The sequence below is a fragment of the Ambystoma mexicanum genome, chromosome 3p (genome assembly GCF_040938575.1).
Source record: "Ambystoma mexicanum isolate Mex_15411 chromosome 3p, UKY_AmexF1_1, whole genome shotgun sequence".
Taxonomy (NCBI): domain Eukaryota; kingdom Metazoa; phylum Chordata; class Amphibia; order Caudata; family Ambystomatidae; genus Ambystoma; species Ambystoma mexicanum.
Genome location: NC_090925.1, coordinates 529,944,198 through 529,963,244, shown reverse-complemented (window position 1 = coordinate 529,963,244; position 19,047 = coordinate 529,944,198). Strand labels below are relative to the sequence as shown.

Genomic DNA, 19,047 nt, shown 5'->3' with positions numbered 1-19,047 from the left:
TCCAGATAACACTAAGCACTACTTTAAAGACAGTGTGCTGATCAATGGAGTAGATACTCCAGCTCTTAGGGATAGTGGGTGCAGTCGAACTGTAGTGGATTCTACCTTGGTAGACCCAGAGGAAGTTGCCAGAGCTACTCTGATGCCCACTAAGTTGGCTGACGGCCCACCTCTCATGTTCCCAGTAAGACCTGTAAATCTTACTATCTATGGTACAGCAGTCAGGATTTCAGTGAGCATTCAGAGGAGTGTTCCAGGAAAGGTCTTATTGGGCAATGATCTCAGAGCTTTAGGGCTTGTGGGAGATACTGCTGACAGACCCTGCACAAGGTCTCAAACGAGGGCAGCACTGGCCAAGACCAATGCTCCGCCCCAGCCAAAGGGGAAACCCGAGGCTAAAGGAGTCAAGAAACCAAGAAGAGGGAAAGAGAATATTCCCGCTAACTCACCTACCACTGCGGTGGAGGTAGTTGGTCAATCACCCGGACCTGACGAGTAGGTGGTGATGCCTGAAGTATTTGACCCCAATGACCATCCTGAACTAAACGATTTGTTAGTAGAAGGTGGTCCTGAAAGGGAAGAATTCAGTAAAGGCCAACGTGAGTGCCCATCTCTGGAAGGCCTAAGGAGACAGGCCTGCTCCCAGCTTGAGGGTGAACCTCCTGGGAAGCATCAGATTTATTGGGAAAGTGGACTCCTGTATAGTGAGCCCACAGAGTCTACAGAAGGAGACCATAGGAGGTTGGTGGTCCCCCTTGCTGTAAGACCCTTCCTCCTGCAGCTGGCACATGAAGTGCCCCTTGCTGGTCACCATGGTATTAAGAGGACCAAGCAAAAGTTATCCATGCACTTCTACTGGACCAAGATGGGGGTGCAAGTAGAAAGTCACTGCAGGAGTTGTGCCTCCTGCCAGTTATCTGGTAAGAGTGGTTCAACAATCCAAGCTCCATTGGTACCAGTCCCAGTTGTGGGAGTACCATTCGAGAGGGTAGGGATCAACATAGTTGGTCCCCTTGACCCCCAAACATCCTCAGGCAATAGGTTTATCCTTGTATTGGTCGACCATGCCACCAGATATCCTGAGGCCATCCCATTAAAAACTGTGATTGCCAAGTCAGTCGCAAAAGCTTTACTCGGCATCTTAACTAGAGTTGGCTTCCCTAAAGAAGTTGTGTCTGACAGAGGCAGCAACTTTATGTCGAAGTATATGCAGGCTATGTGGAAAGAATGTGGGGTCACCTACAAGTTTTCTTCCGCATACCAATGGTCTGGTGGAACGGTTTAACCGGACCTTAAAAAGTATGATTGGGGCTCTGGAAGAGCCTCAGAGAAGAAAATGGGATCTTCTTTTACCATGCTTACTGTTTGCCTACCGAGAGGTACCACAGGAGGGTGTTGGCTTCAGCCCCTTCGAACTTCTGTTTGGTCACCCTGTGTGGGGACCCTTAGCCATAGTCAAGGAGGGATGGGAGATGCCCACTCCCCCTATTACTACCAATGTAGTAGACTATGTGTTAGGGCTCAGAAAAAGGATGGTACTCCTGATGGGTCTGGCTAGTGACAAGTTGAAGGCAGGACAGGCTCTGGTGAAACATTGGTATGACCAGAAAGCTTCCCTCATCAACTTCACACCTGGTCAGCAAGTCCTGATCATTAATCCCATAAGGCCTAGAGCTTTACAGGATAAGTGGTCAGGCCCTTACACAGTGGTGGAGCCCCTGGTTGAGGTCAACAATTTAGTGGACCTTGGAAGGCCTGGACAGGCCCCAAAAGTGTTCCATGTAAATAGGCTGAAGGCTTTCATCCCAAGAGTTGAAATCGCAGAACTGCTATTGGCCTCAGATGTTGAGGAAGAGGAGTCTGAGCCTCTCCCTGACCTGTTCCAAAGCAGTCCTTCAGATAGCTCCTTTGAGGGTGTCCAAGTGGCCCCTCACCTGATTTCTGATCAGCAGGCTGAGGTGAAAAGTTTGCTTAGGCAATTTTCCCCCTTGTTTTCACAGTCCCCTGGTTTGACACCTTGGGGCAAACATAACATAGACACGAGACAGTTTACCTACCAAAAGTAGGCGATACAGGATGTCAGACAAAGTACAGTCTTACATTAAGACAGAGGTCAAGAAAATGTTAGATCTCGGGGTGATTGAACCCTCCAGTAGTCCTTGATCCAGTCCGGTGGTTTTGGTTCCAAAAGCAGGCACTTCTGAATTGAGGTTCTGTGTGGATTACAGGGCTCTGAATGCTGTTACCAAGACAGATGCACACCCCTTGCCTCAAACAGATGAGCTGGTGGATACCTTGGGTGCCTCCAAATACCTCAGCAGGTTTGACCTCACTGCAGGCTATTGGCAAATAGTCCTTGCAGAACATGCCAAGGAGAAGACAGCGTTCTCAACTCCAGAAGGTCTTTACCAGTTCAGGGTAATGCCTTTTGGGTTGATGAACGCACCTGCCACTTTTCAGAGGCTTATGAATCATGGGTTGGATGAATTCTGTCTTGCATATCTGGATGATATAGCAGTCTTCAGTGCCACCTGGGAAGACCATGTGAAACACCTTGGGATTGTGTTACGGGCTCTTCAGAAAGCCCACTTGACCATAAAGGCCAGTAAATGCCAGATTGGACAAGGCTCAGTGGTTTACCTTGGACATGAAGTAGGTGGAGGGAGGATACAGCCTCTACCCAGTAAAGTACAAGCAGTACAAGACTGGCCTACCCCCACTACACAGACCCAAGTGAGAGCCTTCTTGGGACTCACAGGGTATTACTGAAATTTCATGGCAGACTATGGTACCATAGCTGCCCCTCTGACTGCTCTCACCACTCCGAAGAAACCCAAGAAGGTAACTTGGACTGAAGAGTGTGAGAAGGCCTTCAATGGCTTAAATGACTCCTTGTGCCAGGCCCCTGTCCTCAGGGCCCCTGATTACCAAAGACCTTTTATTGTGCAGACAGATGCCTCTGACACTGGGATAGGAGCTGTACTATCACAAGTCGATGAGAAGGGTAAGGAACACCCTATTGGCTTCATTAGTCGCCAGCTTAAGGACAGAGAGCTCAGATGGTCCACAGTAGAGAAATAATGTTTCTCTGTTGTGTAGGCCCTATGGAAGCTGAGGCCCTACCTCTATGGGACCAACTTCACTGTGCAAACTGACCATAAGCCCTTAATGTGGCTAATGAACATGAAGGGAGAGAATCCAAAGTTGCTTAGGTGGTCCATAAGTCTACAAGGCTTTGACTTCACTATTGAGCATAGGCCAGGTGTCCAACATAGCAATGCTGATGGGTTGTCCAGAATGTTTAACCGACCTGAACAAGAAACTCATCTAGGGGTGGATTAGTTCCCCCTGTCCTTAGTCTGGGAGGGGCGAGTATTAGGAAAGATTTCATATTGTATGTAATTTTCCCTCCATGTGGCAACCCCCAAACATTGTGCTGCTGTTTTACACCCTGATCTAGTCTTTGCCAGAGAAGCGCAGCCTTCCGCCACACTCCTCTGGGCTTTCGTTCAATTCTTATGGGGAAACTGACATGCCCTTAAGACAGTCAGTACTGGGAGACTTTGTTTCCCTTTGTCCTTTCCTCATGTTGCAGTTTTTGTTCAACATGAAACAAGAGTACACTGTAACTTACTTTACCACACTATTGGGTCTCTAGTCATTCCAAAGGCCCTAGAAACTCTCACTGGACTTATTATGAACTGTGCAGGTGTGTCACGGACAGGACTGGTGGCAGCTATCGTTTCTCTTGTGTTTTGAACCCTTTTTCGCCATGTTATCCGCGCTTACCGCGTTTGGCACAAATGAGTGGCCTGGCTCCAAAATGGCCATACCACGAGGTTCTTTGTCCTGTCCTCTGACCGTCTTGCCCCTTCACCTTCCCCAGGTCGAGCTGACCCGGGTCAGTCCTTATTTGGTCATGCACTTTCCCGCGAAACCCAAAGCTTTCGCGGGCTTCTGCATGCCTTGTGTGTATGCCTCCAGGATGTGGGCTGGGATGTCTGTTCCCAATACACATCCTGGGTGCCAGAGAGTCTGGAGTGTCCTGAATGCCTGGGACCACCGTGGTCCGTGATAGGTTCACGTATGGTGTGAGTGTTTTTGAGCAGATCTCCCATTGGGTCCTCTCCGTTTTGGCGCGAAGGGAACTTTGGATAAGAGGAGGCTGAAAACTTCACTACCATGTTGATCTCCTGAGTTCACACCAAACAAGGGATAAGGAGCCAAGTGTCATGCAACAAGAAGCTGAGTCGAGGAACCGCTGGTGACCCGCTGAAGGTTTGGCACCCTGAACTGCTGTCGTCCTGCGAGATCCCTCTGCATCTGATTGTCCTAGAAGGTCTGCGAAGGCGCTTCGACTCATTGGAATAGTGGGATCAACTATTCCTGGCACCTTCATCAAACCCTGCTAGTAAGCCTCTTCGGAAGTGTCCCTGGGCCAACCAGTGGGCTGACCAGCTTACGCAGGACGCTTTGCTCTGTCACCACCGCCGTTTCGGGGAAGCCCCGAAACTTGGTCTACTGCTTGCTCTGCTTCCACGGCACCCTCACACCGAATTTCGTACACTTGGCATTCCCAGGTCTGAAGTGAGACGAGTGCGCGCGGACCAGAGTAAACGCGGTTGCCGTGTTGCCCTGCTGTGGTAACAACCTGTGCACGTCTGCTGCATTTGGGACACCCTTGACCCTGCATCCTGCTACACAGCATCTCCACGGTGTCGAGACATCCTGATCATCGCAGCTGAACCTACCAGCAACGTGAACTGAACTGGAGAAGTCTGGGTCTGCCTGTGTCGGGGACCGGTGAGTAGTCCATACCCCAACCGGTGGCCCCTCGCGCAGGAGCCCATTTCTTTTCTACCACTGTTGCGAAATAGCGACTCTATCCTGCACTCTCACCCTGCCTCTGCCCACAAGTGGAGGCCTTGCTTGAATAGTGGGGACTTGTTCTGCATCGCGTCATTCACCTTCCTGATCTGCCTGAGACCCTTGAAGAGACCCTATTTAATCCATTGGCACCAGTGCGTGCAGGTACTTTTGAGCATAAGGCTCCTCTCTTCGTAGGGCTCGGACTTCCTCCTAGTTAGGTGTATTTCTGATGTCGAACTGGGTCTAATGATTACTTGCACTGCCTGTTTTCCTCCCCATCTAGGTGGTCTACATATTCCGTGCTCATAACTCCTTAGACCCCTCGGTCTTGTATATATATTGTATTGATTGTGATGTGTTGGTTTACTTCAGTATTATTGTGATTCTTTGCTATGGTCGATGTTACAAAGGCCTTGTAATAAATGTGTCTATATTTTTAATATAACACCTGTCTGGAGTAATTTGTAAGTGTCCTTGCTTTGCGTGCTCATTGAGGTCTGTCAGTCACCCTCATCCCTCTTGAGACTTAGGGCCTCATTACACGGATGGCGGTATTAGCACATGGACCAAGGTGCTATTAGCACCTTTGTCCATGCCGGTAAAATACCGGCACCGCCTTGGTGGAAGGGAGAATTACCGCCCCATTCCAAGGTTGGCGGGGCGGTAATTCCACCTTCCACCACTGCCCTTCCCCATTCCCATTTTTGCCCCATAGGGCATAATGGGAATGGGGAAGGTGCTAATTACGGCACCGCAATTTTGCGGTGCCGTAATTAGCACCCAGGTCCCTTAGCGGGTTGGTTTTTAACGCCTGCAAAAAGCAGGCGTTAAAGCACCAACCCGCTAAGGGACCTCGTAGTAAGGCGGTAATGGTTAACAGTGACCGTTACCATTAACGGTGACCGTTAACCATTACCGCCATCCGTGTAATGAGGCCCTTAGTCTTGACCACCGCCATCGCTACCCTGATTGGTCTGGCTTGTCCAGAGGTTACCCTGTTCCAAGAAACTAGGCTGGCCTTCTGAACCCCTGCCCCGCCAGGTCCGAGTTCAGAAATCCATTTTAACAGTAATGAGGCCCATTGACAATCACAGAGGCAGACAGCCCCCTCATGAATAGGTCTGACATATTTAGACATGTGACAAGGGCAGTTCTGCTCAATTTTGAACTCCAATTAATATTTTCACCAATCATCTTTGAAAAGACCATGTCTCATTATTGGCATATGGATTTTCAGAGTATCCAAACAAATATGAATTCAGGCATCTGCACCATGTCCCTGTATCATATACATTGACAATGTTATTAGAATTATATAATTTATCATTTGGTGCGGCTTGCTCTCCTGATTCCCAAGCATTGTTTGCTTTTCCGACAGACCAAATCATTACAGATATCTGGTGTCCACATTATGTGCATTTTAAAATGTACATATTTGTCTGTTACAAGAGCTCAAAGTTGCAATCATTAACTAACAAAGTGCTGACTCATGTCTCTTGGGAATTAACCAGCCATTAAGAATTTGGCAGTTGATATTTTAATGGCAACAGGTAAAACAGGTAAAAGTAAAGTGAAGCCAAGTCCTTTGAAGCATGGTATGTGGAAGGCTGGACTTTCAGTATGTGACCATCTGGAATCCATAAAGTAATATGCACGCCAAAAAGACCATGGAAATGTTTTTGTCAAAGGGTATTTTAGCCATATTTTTCATTTATTTTCCAGGTTTTGAGCATGTGAATATATTGTTGCAGTTGAAGTTAATGAGTTTATTTGATGATGGAGAGAGGAATGGTATTTGACACATAGATACCTTGTGACAAGCCAGAGCCTCATAAGAATTTTTTTCCAATATAACGTGAACTTCAGTTGCCTTATATTGGATTCACTAAAGAACATGCTTGAGCAAAGCATATCAATACACCAGGCTATTTGTAATACAAATAAATCGAATATATGCATAATCCCTAACATTCTACAATGCACACATTGATTCTACTGCAATTAAAGCATGCAGGCCTTAATTTACAGATTGATCACCACGATTTCTGTAATGTCAAATATAAATAGAAACAGGATACAGTGCATGTTGGCTGAATGAATTACTTGAATTGATTGTCAGATGTTTTAAAACTTGTTTCAATGATATAAGCAGAGTTTTTCTGGATGTGCATAACACATTTTCTCACATGAAGTGCAGAATCAGCACACCAATCTCTTGGTGTATATTTCCACATGTTTAGCAATTCAGTAATTGGTATTAAATAAAGGTTCTTGGTAATGTCCACATCATTTGTAGAGAATAGCTAATTGTCTAGAGAAACATAATGTGTGTTTCACAGGCACCACACCATGTGTATGCAGCTTGGAAAAACACATTGTACTTCAATACAGTAAAACACTATTCCAGTGCCTTGGGTTTTACTTCAATACATTAGTTTGGATTTTATTAATGTACCCATACAATGTCCGATCCACCTGCTGAACATTTAAGATTGCATGCAAGGGACTACACAGCACATAAGAGACAATGTTGGTGGTCCCCTGCATGCAGTTTACACATTATGTAAAATAAGGCTGTAAGAGAGCACTATAAGAATGCTGCATACGGACTTTCCACGGGATGGTCAGTATCTTCCAGAGATTTGCAGTTGGAGGTGTGGCCTCTGAATTCAAATCAATGGTAGACATGAAAAGAACAGAAGTGAAGAAGGTTTCTCTTCCCCCTGGGACAAAGACACTTGGTAATGTTGTTCCGGGAGGATGCTCTCCTGCGGCTGTGGGAAGTCCATTCCCTCCCTCAGCCACAGGAAGAAGCCCCAGCTTCTTTCACCCAGCCATCTGATAATTGTGTCATTACCTTAGCGAGAGTGAATGTGAAAGTGGTGGGCTTACAGGTGTTGCTTCCAGTGAGGAATGTGCCCTAATCTTAGTACTGGGGGATAAATGCAGCAGGCTAGTAACCCTGGCCAGTAGTCATGCTTCCCATCTCACCTCTTCCCCATAGTAATTTCCCTATTACCACTGGAAATGCAGACGTAACGGGAGCTTCCTGAGCCTCCTGCTGCTATTGGCAGTGGTCTAAAGATTGGCCCAATTCACACAGGAAATATTGGCTGAGAAGGGGGTCCTCTCAGTGAGGGGTTGACCAAGGGTGTACTTTGGTGCAATGCATAGTCCCTCTGAATACCACTGTCTTTATAATACAGACTGGCCATTGCCCTGTCTCTTAATTCATTAAGAACGGTGGGGGATACTTAGATCTGGTTTCCAAGCAAACTACAAGTGTTTTTTTTTCCTCCTGCAGGAATTTCCATGTCTGGAATGAATCCTGGTTTCTCCGACATGATCTAGGTTCTGAATTATCGTACAGTGGTTGGCAGGTTCTGGATTCCACTCCACAGGAGACAAGTACAGGTAAGCAAGTACAGGTAAGCCCTGAACAAATATGTCTTTGTTAGTCACTGTTAGATTCCTTAGAACCGATTCTGAAAAAAAGAAACGGGATGTAAAAATAGCCCTTTGAATGACCGATTTTTGGAAAGGATCAGAACACCTTATTTTCAAAAGTGAGCTATGTATTTCTGTGGGGCCGTGCACCGACATAAAAGAAGGGCTAACCAGCCCCATTCATACACTATTGTATAAGAGGCTACCACAACCCACACGGGTGCTGAGTGCTTTTCATAGTGGCAGTGCCTTAACAAGCTTTTCATTGTCAAATGTCAAAACAAGAAAACTATTTATATACCCTGTTTGGGGGATGAAATGTAAGTGGGAAAATAGCAACAAAAAACTGCACCTTTCCCACTTAAAAATAATGAGCGAAACAGTCAGAAATGTCACTCTCATGCATTGTGCACCCACCTGTACCTATTAAAACTAGACACGGGAGAATGTGCTTGTTTTCTGGGAATTGCAATACACATCCCATTTGTGAATTCAGGGTGAGCGTTTCAATGTGCTGAAATGCCCCTGATTTGATCACGTATGTACTGGGTCAGGAGGTATCACACATTCACTTTTTGAATGTTGCACAGGTGCATTGCGATCACTTGAAACAAAACCGTCCTGCTTATTGCCTTTCTATTATTTTTGTCCATTTAACCTTTAGTTTTCAGCAAACAATAACCCTCCCTTTTAAACTTTCATTTTGCAGCTGCAAGTTTGTGTTTAAACAGCATTTAATTGTAACGAGACCTTAGAAAAGGTAGAGACGTTTTTGGAAGGAATACACAAATTTAGAAAGATTTGTTATGTACCGTCCTGTGTCTAGGCCCTTTCGCTTAAAACCTCCATTACAATTGTCACATCACTGACAAAAAGAGTGGAGCACCCAGTGTTGTCTGAGCAGTAGTCTTAAGAGACCACCAGGAACTGGTTTGACTTCATTTTGGCGGCCCTCAAGCATGATTCACGAGCCCTAAATTCACCGTCTAAATTACATACATGCCAACATTCTGCAGCACCTGGGAGGGAGATCTTGCCAAAGAAATCGGGAGAGAGTAATTTTGCCATAGGACTGTACTGGGGATTGAAATATTTTAGGAGGGAGAAAGTAAAAAATGGCAATATCTTTTACTGGAAAATCAGAAGTCTCCCGACTAAATCGGGAGGGTTGGCATGTATGAAATTATAAGAGGAGCTTAGAAGTGATGAGTGAGCAGCAACATAAAAAAAGGTCTACAACTCCCATTTCTCGGGCACTATTTCATATTTTCTCAATCTCCCTAATACTTGTTTCTGGTTCAGTTCCCTTCGTAGATTTGTGAAATTGTTTGAGAAATATAAATAAAATTGCCCGATCAGTCCCACCAAAAACAATCACACGTTAGAGTCATCACATTTTTCTTATATCAATCTAGAACACACATCTTCAAAACCATGTCACTGCTTTTTATCCCTACTTCAGTGCTGTGCTGCACATTTCTCTGATGTACTGTTATTGTAAATCGTCTTTCTGCTGGCATTTGCTTTACTTAGAATTTATTTTTAATGAACATCACTTTTATGGTGCTATTAAATAAAATGTAAACATTTCTTTTACAAAAAGCCACTCAGATAATCCTGACCCGAAATGCGCCTCGAGCACAGTCATTGAATGCCTGTAACTCTCACTTGTGTAGGCATCTATCGCTGTGGCCCCGCCTCCGTCAATGCCGTCAAGCAAGGCGACGTGGAACTGGACTACGATGTCCCATTTGTGTTTGCGGAGGTGAACGCTGACCGTGTCACGTGGATTCTTTACGACGACGATTTAGCAGAGCAGGTTTACACTGACACCAAGTCTATCGGGCAGAAAATCAGTACCAAGGCGCTGGGCAGCGATGAACGCGTTGACATCACCAGCTCGTACAAATATCCAGAAGGTGAGGCCCAATCCCTCGTGCACACTTGGCTCAGAAAAACACCACTGCATTAGTGATGTGGGCTGAATCCTGTTCATCTTTCAGTATTTCACACTTGTGTTCTGTCTTTGCTGAGACACTTATACAACTCACTAACTTTAATAGTAGAATCCTATATTAGATTTTACATGCATAATACTTATTATGAAAGTAACCTGATATTATGAACATATTAGAATATATCGGTAGAATCATCTGCTGCTTTTAAGTTGTGTTACATCATGTTCTAGGTATTGTTACCCATTATTACCCAGCGTGCGCTGTACACCGGGAATACTACGTGTGGATTGGCTCTTTTCCGAGCCATACCACACGGTATTCCCGTGTACATTAGTGCGTCCAGCACATGCCGGGTAATCTGTTCCTGGTGAGGTGCGTGGCAGCCCCTTAGCCAATGAGGAGGCTCGAAACGGGGCAATCGCCGCTCCGAGCCTCCCCATGGCTGGAGGCTGCCTTTGTCCCGCGCTGGGAACTCGGGTACGTTTTTTTTTTCCTCCACCCCCCCCTTCACCGCCCTCCCAAACCCACTTACCTTCTTACACTTCTGTTCCCAGCACGTCCACTCCCGATGGCCGCCATGGAAAGGGAAAACGGACTACGTTTTCCCTTTCCCGGCGGCCATTCTTTTTCACTTTTTTTTTTTTTGCTGTTTCGAAATGCGGCAGAAAAAAATGGCATTAGTACCCCGGTCTAACGGGCCGGTGCACTAATGGCTATAAGACCCTCGGCGGCGGGCCAATACCGCCCACGGTAATGCCCCTGGGGCTTCTTTAGGGCCCCGGGGGCATTACCTGGGGTGGTATTGGCCCGCCGCCTCGGGTCTTACTGCCACAGTGTTATGGTCAAAGAGGCTGATAGTGCCTCTGACAGCGATTTGCTGATTCGCCCATTTCTTTTTGTTCCTGAAAACTTCTCGAACTTCACGAATGTTTTAAGTGAAGGGATAGTAAAAAATTAGGGCCCCGTGAGGGGAGTGTTCTGTAGATCAGTGGAGCATGTCAATATGTTTACATTTCTAGTGCTCTTGTTGTAGAAACAGAAATAGAGGTGATTCTTTGGATGCTGTAGCTGGGGGGAGGGAGGGAATGCTGGGCCGTGGTGTTGTAAAGGGCTGTCTTTAGGAGGTGATAGCGGACTGCTTTGTACCCTAAAAAAATAGCCTGCACATAACAGTTATAACCCAGAGTATTCGTCCCCACCCCCTCATGGCAATAACAGAGAGACATGACAGCAGGAGTTGGGATAAAAAGGCTGCAGGTTTTATTAACTTACTCAGAGTTAGTTTGCAGGTGATCAAGACACAATCAGCAATAATGATTTAGATTACAAATGATTGCTGATTATCAGCACTGACAATTAATGTATTACTTCTGGGTGAAAGGTTCACTTCCAGGCAAAATTGTTCCGGGAGAACATGTAACTTCCGAATAGATTATTTACAGGGTAACTATATGTTTGATGACCTGGTCTGCCCCATTTTCAGTCAGTACTTAGACTTCCCTCTCTTCTGGTGATCGGGTGCAGTCGCATTCATCCTGAGGCCAGCGGTCATGGCTTTGCCCCAGGGTATGTGGGTGCAACACCTCTTATTTTGTTGCGGTGGCTGCTTCTTATGTAGCAATAACCCTATAACTCTGCCAAGGAAGCCAATTGTTGACTGAGAGTCCCCCCCCGGCCGTGTTCCCATACATAATAACAATCCACGCTCATCAAAGCCCCACGTCTGTTGACCAGAAGCAAGGCGTTGCCTGATTCTGAAAGATGTACCCCATCGCGCAGGTAATTATCGGGCCCCCGTAAATGTATAGAAGAATACCTGATGAAGTCAAGACCCAGGCTCCTGGTGTATTTCTCTAATGCCACATTTAGTCGCCGCACTGAGGCTTCCACTGCCATGTACGACCTGGCTCCCTTGGTGCCGGGTCTCATGTCAGCCTTGTGTTGACATCCCAACAATGCGTCTCACTTCATACCCGGTGCTCCTGCCCACGTGATGGCGGTGCCCGCCCTTGCGACCCATGCATCCTTCTCTGGAATGACGCGCTACTCTAACTATGTAAGAGTGTCCAATTACCCAGACGCGGGTGCTCTGTGTGGAAAAATGGAGATGGTACAATTCAGTCAAAGCAAACCAATCATTTATTGATACAAAACATGGTGCATTTTCCACAAGGACAGTACGAACCAAGGACGCATGGCATCGTCTATATTTTTCACACATAATCTATACTTTGCACACCAAAATCTTCTCTAAGCTAATTACTAATGCTACAGTGCCTATGCTAATGTAATTGCCACTCCCGGGTGCCGAGAAGCCCTGCTCACTGTTCATGGTGAAGTGGGTGTTCTTGCATAGCTGGGACGTACATAAGATTTGTATCTGTCATAGGCCCAACAACCAATCGTTTGTATGCCCTGTGCAGGAAGACCTTCGCTGAAGGCTCTTGTGGCAGCACCTATTCTAAAGGAGTGTGGAGCTAGTCCCCGCTTCCAGGCCTGCTGCTGACAGGGATGCAGCAAGTACTTTCCAGAAGTGGAAGAGAGACAGGGGTGATCTGTCTCTGTCTGTAAAGAAGTAGACCGGACCTAAGGATCTGATTTTTATGAACCGAGCTAACATTGCTACGGGGCAGTACCTGTGATCTCCTAGGGGATCCAAATGCAACGTTTTACCCTTCCCCTGCTGGTCCGCCTAGAACCGCCTGGCGGTGATGCTGGCATGGGTGCCCTCTGGCTGCTGTCCCCCCATTTGTATTTGGCACAAAGCTTGATAACCCTTAGAGCAGCAAAAAAGGCAGATGCGAAGACTGCGTTGAACAGCAGCGTCTCAAAAGCGGAGATGCAAACCCTCTGGAGGCTGGAAATAAAATTCAATGTGCCAAAGTCTATGGGGGACCTGTGGTCCGTTGACTGTAGTTCAGACCTGGCCCAACCTTTCAGCGCTTCCTTGATGAGTAAGTCCCTTGTGTGGTCTACCCCCCTACCAGTTTTGTGTAGAACGCCACTGCTGCTAAGTGGGTTGAGACACATGATTTAGACTTTCCTTGATCTTTTGCCCATAATACAAATTCCTGGATTTGTTCAAATGAATTCACAGCCTTGCATCTGCCTGTTAAGGGTGTGAGTGCTCTGAATGTACCATAGTTCATTTGGTAATGGATCCTCGTCCACGGGGTGAGTGATATCTCCACCAATGTCCGGATTCTCGAGTCCACAACACAAGGCTCCACAGTTCACTCATGAACAGAGTCATCCCCAGGTCCGCTTGTGGCCATCCGGCACAAAATCTCGATACCCGCAATCTAGAAAGGCCATCAGCTGCTATATTCTTGATCCCTGCAATATTTCTTGCTCTAAAGACCACATTGTTGTAAAGACAGAACTTCACCACCTGCCACAGGAGGCCTAGCACTGTATGGTAGCTGGGTGACTGGGAGTTGTTGGACTGCACAACGCACATGTCAGACCAGAATAATTCCTTCCTGTTTGTGAATGACTTGGACCACAGTTGTAAGGCACTATAATAGGGAACAACTCTAAAACCATTACATTGCTGGTACAGCCCTGTCTGTGCCATGCCTCGGGCCATGGTGCAGCACACCATGCTGGCACAAGGATCACACCAAAACCGGTGGCTCCAGTGGCAGTGGTGAAAGGTTGCAGGTCATTGTTGGTGGCCCACAACGATTGCCAAAGTAGGGTTCCGTTGAACTGGGTGAGGAGGTCCAACCAGACACACAGGTCTTTCTTTAGGTCAGGCCTCAGGGGATGAAATGGTGCTTCTCTGCTACACCGGTGGTGGCCCTGGCCAGTCTCCTGGCCAACAAGCAGCCTGCGAATATGACGCGGGCCATGAAATTAAGTTTCCCTAGGAGTCCCATTATTGTCCATAGCATGGCCTATTCTTTCTTGAGGACTAAACCTATATCCAGGGTGAGGCCCTCTACTTTGATGGTACCCTGCATATTCCCTGGGAAGTGTCTATTTCAATGCCTAAGAAAGTAAGGAATCCAGGGGGCCTTGGGTTTTGTCAGGCGCAAGGGGTACACTCAGTGTCGCTGCTGTTGAAATGAACGCTGCCATCGCTCATCGGTGTTGATTCTACCCACAAAGAAGAAATCGTCCAGGTAATGGATCATGCTCCTGGTTGGATGGGTCTCACCTACCACTCATTCTAGGAAACAGCTGAATGTTTCAAAGTATGAGCATTAGAAGGAACAGCCCATGGGCCTACATCTGTCGTAATTCAATTGTCATTGAACTGAAACCCTAACAGGTGGAAAATGTCCCGGTGGTGTCTGAATGCATATTCAATGTCTGCTTTAGCGAGGAGTGCACCCTTTCCTGCTCTCCTCACCAGTTCTATTGCTTCATCAAATGAGGTATAAGACACTGAGCATTGCACCTTGTCCAACAAGTAATTCACTGAGTACCCCTTGGGGTAAGATATGTGATGAATCAGCCTGTAAATTCCCTTTTCTTTCTTGGGACCACCCTCAAGGGGGATACGATGAAATGGTCTAGGGGCGTGATGCTGAGGTAGCCCCAATGCTGCCCAATAGTCTCGCTTCCTCCATTTTGTCAGCTACCACCTCGGGCAAGTCCGTAGCAGACTTCAAGAATCTGGCAGTCTTGTGTACCCTGGGCCTGTGTAGGGTAATCTAAAACCTTCACTGAAGCTGTGAAATAACAACTCCATTTCCTTTGTCATGGGGTATCTTTTAAGCTATTGGGTTAACGCCTGCATTTTTATTGGGGATGGACCTTTACAATGGGTATGCTGCCTATTGCTGCTTATGCTCCTTCCTTGTTAGTGCTACATCCTATTTCCTGCCTGCCCACACCCAGGCTTAGTTCCTGTGACTTCTACCTTCAGAGTTGCGGCCCTTGCCGGTCCCAATGCCCGCCAAAGCCATGCCTAGTGCTCTGCTGGTGCAGGGTCCGCATAGGATCCCTGACCCTCAAACCTCACTCACCTCTTATCTCACCCCGCGATGTGAGAGTCCTGAAGCTCTGGCCTGCTTAAAAAATAAATAAATATGGCCTGCACATTTTTGCAGGAAACGCAACTTTTGCTTCAGTTTTAAATATGCATGGGACACATTTGAAGAAGTTTTCCCAGCCTTATTGGTTTCTCCTAGGGAACTCTCATCTACCCCTGGCTTAGGTCAGCACCCGTCTCCAAGAGGCCCCTCCCCCTCACATTGCATCACATGCTGTGGACAATGCTGTCACAAACAGGGCCATAATAAACAAATGTAAGTTTCAGTTCCAATATTGCAAGACTACAGGAATGGGTATCAATATTGACTGTGTCTGTGTACAGGGATTGCTAGTTTCAAAACACATTTAAGTGGATTTCAATTTGAAACGGTATTGATGTCACACTCAAAACTCAGTTGGCTGGTTGAACCTCCCTGCTGGCTCTCCATCGAAGCTGAAGCTGCTTCCTCCGTATTTGCTGAAAGTGAAACTTTTACTTCCTGTGGCTACATCGGTCCAAAAGGGGAACATTCATGTCTGCATGATCGAAAGTGTTAGCAGTCCACCCTACTTGGAGCCCACCGCAGTGGTCCCATACCTAGCAGCGCCTTTCTTTAACTGAGCATGACTTTAGGATGTACAGCATGTCACGAGAAGTCTCCAAGATCGAATAATAATATTTCTGGGGGCCAACAGCATGAATGTTATTTATATGATTACTATTATGAAATAGTTATGTTAATGTTCGCATTGCTTCCACACCTGTTGCAGCAGGGATGCGAACTAAACACAAACATAACAGGTTGACACTTCCAACACACTCATCTGACCTGTACTATTTCATTTCTTTGAATAATCAGGGTCTGAAGAAGAAAGAGCAGTATTTCAAAAGGCTCGTCAGAAGTTAATAAAGATGGGTGTATTGGGGAAGCGAGACCGTGGTAAGAAAACCATTGCGAGGTCGTGGGCACGAGCCACTCGAAGGATTCTGGACAGTGATTCGGAGGATGACACCACGGCCAGAAGTAAACCCAAGAAGCCACTCATATCTGGGAAGTTCAAGCTGCCTGAGCGTCCTATGGTTAGTGAAGATATCAACCTTTCACTTATTCTCAAGAATCTGACTGCCAGCGGCAAGACTATTAACGTGAACTTCAGCTCTTCGACTGTCAAGTATACAGGGCAACCGACCGCTGACATATGGAGAGACTCCAAATCTATTACTCTGAAACCCCACGGTGGTAAGTTTGAAATGGTTGCATGGTGTAAATCCTACATTGGGTGTGTCAAAATGTGAAAAATGCAGATTTATTAATCAGGTTCCACATCCGTGCCTCCTCTCCATCAGTGCGCACACGCACCTTTTGACACCTTTTGACTCTCTTCACTCTCTCTACTGACCCGAACTTCGGTTCCCAAGGGCGTTCAACCTACCAGCGCCTTCAGACCATAACAATGGTATATAAGGCGCTATATAAATGCAAAATAACAATAACAACAATAACAATAAACATAGATGAACATATATGGCCTGCTTAAAATGTGTATGCATACATTTTACACATGCATTTCACGCTACGCCACCATAAGCATGAACCCCAATATATTTTTTGCACTAGGGTAATTATTCCCCTAGTGCTAATTGCACTTGCACACAGTTTCTGTGATATCACATGCATTTCTATTCCATGACTTGCAGATTAGCTGAGATCGCTTAACATGATTTTTCAAGAAGCAATACTATTGTTATTTTGGCGGAATTACCTCGGGTGAAAATTCCGCGGTGGTAATTCTGCTGATTTTGCAGCAGAAAGTGGAAGGATGCTGGAGGTAAATCATCCACTCCTGGGCCAAACTCTTAGCATGGCGATGTGGGAAAGGTGGCGGTAATTCCGTTACCACCGATTTTTTCCCACACCGCCATACTCGTAATGAATCCCAGCATCTTCCCCAAATAGAACCCCAAAAAAGAAAATAGATTTTACTTGTCCGCTCAGGGATGGAACCGCTGCAGGAAAGGAAAGGATTGAAGTAGCAAGATTGTTAATAAAAATGGAAAATAACATGGGAGCCTAAACAAAGGCTTGCTGGGCGTCTGTACTGCCCAGGAAGTGGGTCCTGATCTCACTGTTTCCCTGCTCTCTATGTCAAGCAAAATAATCGCCCTCAAAAGTTAGGGTTACACAGTGAGATTGCTTTCGGTGTCCCTTAGCAGTGGGTGCTTTACTCCATTGAAAGGAGCTTTGAGATCTATAAAATGTGAAAACAGCAACTCCACTTTGCCATGTACTTCTGAAATATTAACAAAGGATGAAACACCTGATATTCTGTTCCTGTGTCTTTCCTGAGCTCAGCTTAAACTTGCCTTCTGAAATGATCCTCTGTGGCCCGCTCCCTCAGACATTTCCATAGACCGTCCACAAAGAATTGATCTGGGAGAATTGTTGGTAGTTGCCATGGTCCTTACAATCCCTTTCTTTCAAATAAAGGTACAATTTCCGTCTCCATGATCTAGGGGGGTAATTATCCCTAATGATTTCATTAAAGAACCTAGTTAGAGCTGGTACCCATGTACGTGGGGGCTCAGATTTGAATGCATCAATGGGAGGGAATCAGATCCTGGAGCCTTTCCATTCTTTTGTGAGTACAAAACTAAGTTAAATGCACTTCTGTAAAAAAAAAAAAAAGGAAGACATAACAGAATTTCTTTGGCTGTTTTTTTCGATTTTTTGGTACATTTTTTGTAAAATATAGGTGTGGGGTGGGGTAAGGGTATTAGTTAAGGTATGGGGTTAAGGGTGGTGTGGGGGTCTCCCCCTGCATTTTCCAAAAAAAGTGCAAAAAGCAAGTAGGAATTTTGTTTTTTCGGCCCAAAGGTTTGGTCATTTCTCCAATTTTCTTTGTTTTATTCGGTTAATTCATGGGCAACCATAAAAATCAACCAGTCTTTGGAATCTAATGGGCTCGAAACAAACTTTTCAGTGGCTATATTCACCTCTTCACAATCATGTTGATATACCCTTTAAAGTAATCACACTTTCTGGATTTAGTAATTGTCATCTTAGGACGCAAAAATGTATGGTGGAGCCTTGGGCCATGATTTTCCAAAAAGCAGATTGAGTCTTGTCATTCACAGCTTTCCTGAGATGCTTTCTTTCCTGATTAACACTGTATAGTTTGTCCTGATGTCCATGACCCTCTGGATATTACCAATAGAGGAACTCTAATAGCCTCCAAAAGGGCACATTTAGCTTCCTGAAATTCCACGTCAAACTAAGAGGGTCCCGCCTCCACACTCGTTTTTTAAATCTGGGCACCACAACAAGTGACTAGAGGTTTAATCAGCTTTATTAGATTGCCATCAGAACATAATCCACAAGAGGTTTTGGGCCAATAGTTTGACGTAAGAGGCTGCAGAAGAGGTAAAATAAAACTCTGAACCGTGGGCAAGAAAAGTTCTAGATCCAAATGTTCCCATTTTAAAGTGCAGCCATTATTACTACTCAGAACTGCAGCATTCCTAACACTCTCACGATTTGATAGCATGCAGCACATTTCTTCCTGTAGCATTAAACTGGTGGAGTATTACTCACATTGTATACTAGGAATAACTTTGTTTCCTGCAGGAGGTCAATTAATACAGAGACCAAATGGTCCGATTTTTTGCCCTGATTTGTTAATGATCTGGCCAGGTTTCAAAATGAGAACTTCCAAGACACTGTGCAACCGTACTGGGAATAAGGTGCAATGAGGGGAGAGGCTGCAGTGTGCAAAGCCCCAAGCCGCACCC

The 19,047-nt window shown here is 45.9% G+C and overlaps 1 protein-coding gene across 3 annotated transcripts in view; it reads left to right on the top strand.

The window, feature by feature from the left end:
* The window catches only part of LOC138580590 (protein-glutamine gamma-glutamyltransferase E-like), a 551,664-nt gene that overhangs the window by 414,789 nt on the left and 117,828 nt on the right, over positions 1–19,047 (top strand). For all 3 annotated transcript variants that reach the window (XM_069651249.1, XM_069651251.1, XM_069651250.1), the window contains 3 exons: positions 8,174–8,283; positions 9,993–10,235; positions 16,118–16,498. In XM_069651249.1, coding sequence (XP_069507350.1) covers positions 8,174–8,283; positions 9,993–10,235; positions 16,118–16,498 — 734 coding nt within the window. The remainder of the gene's footprint in view (positions 1–8,173; positions 8,284–9,992; positions 10,236–16,117; positions 16,499–19,047) is intronic.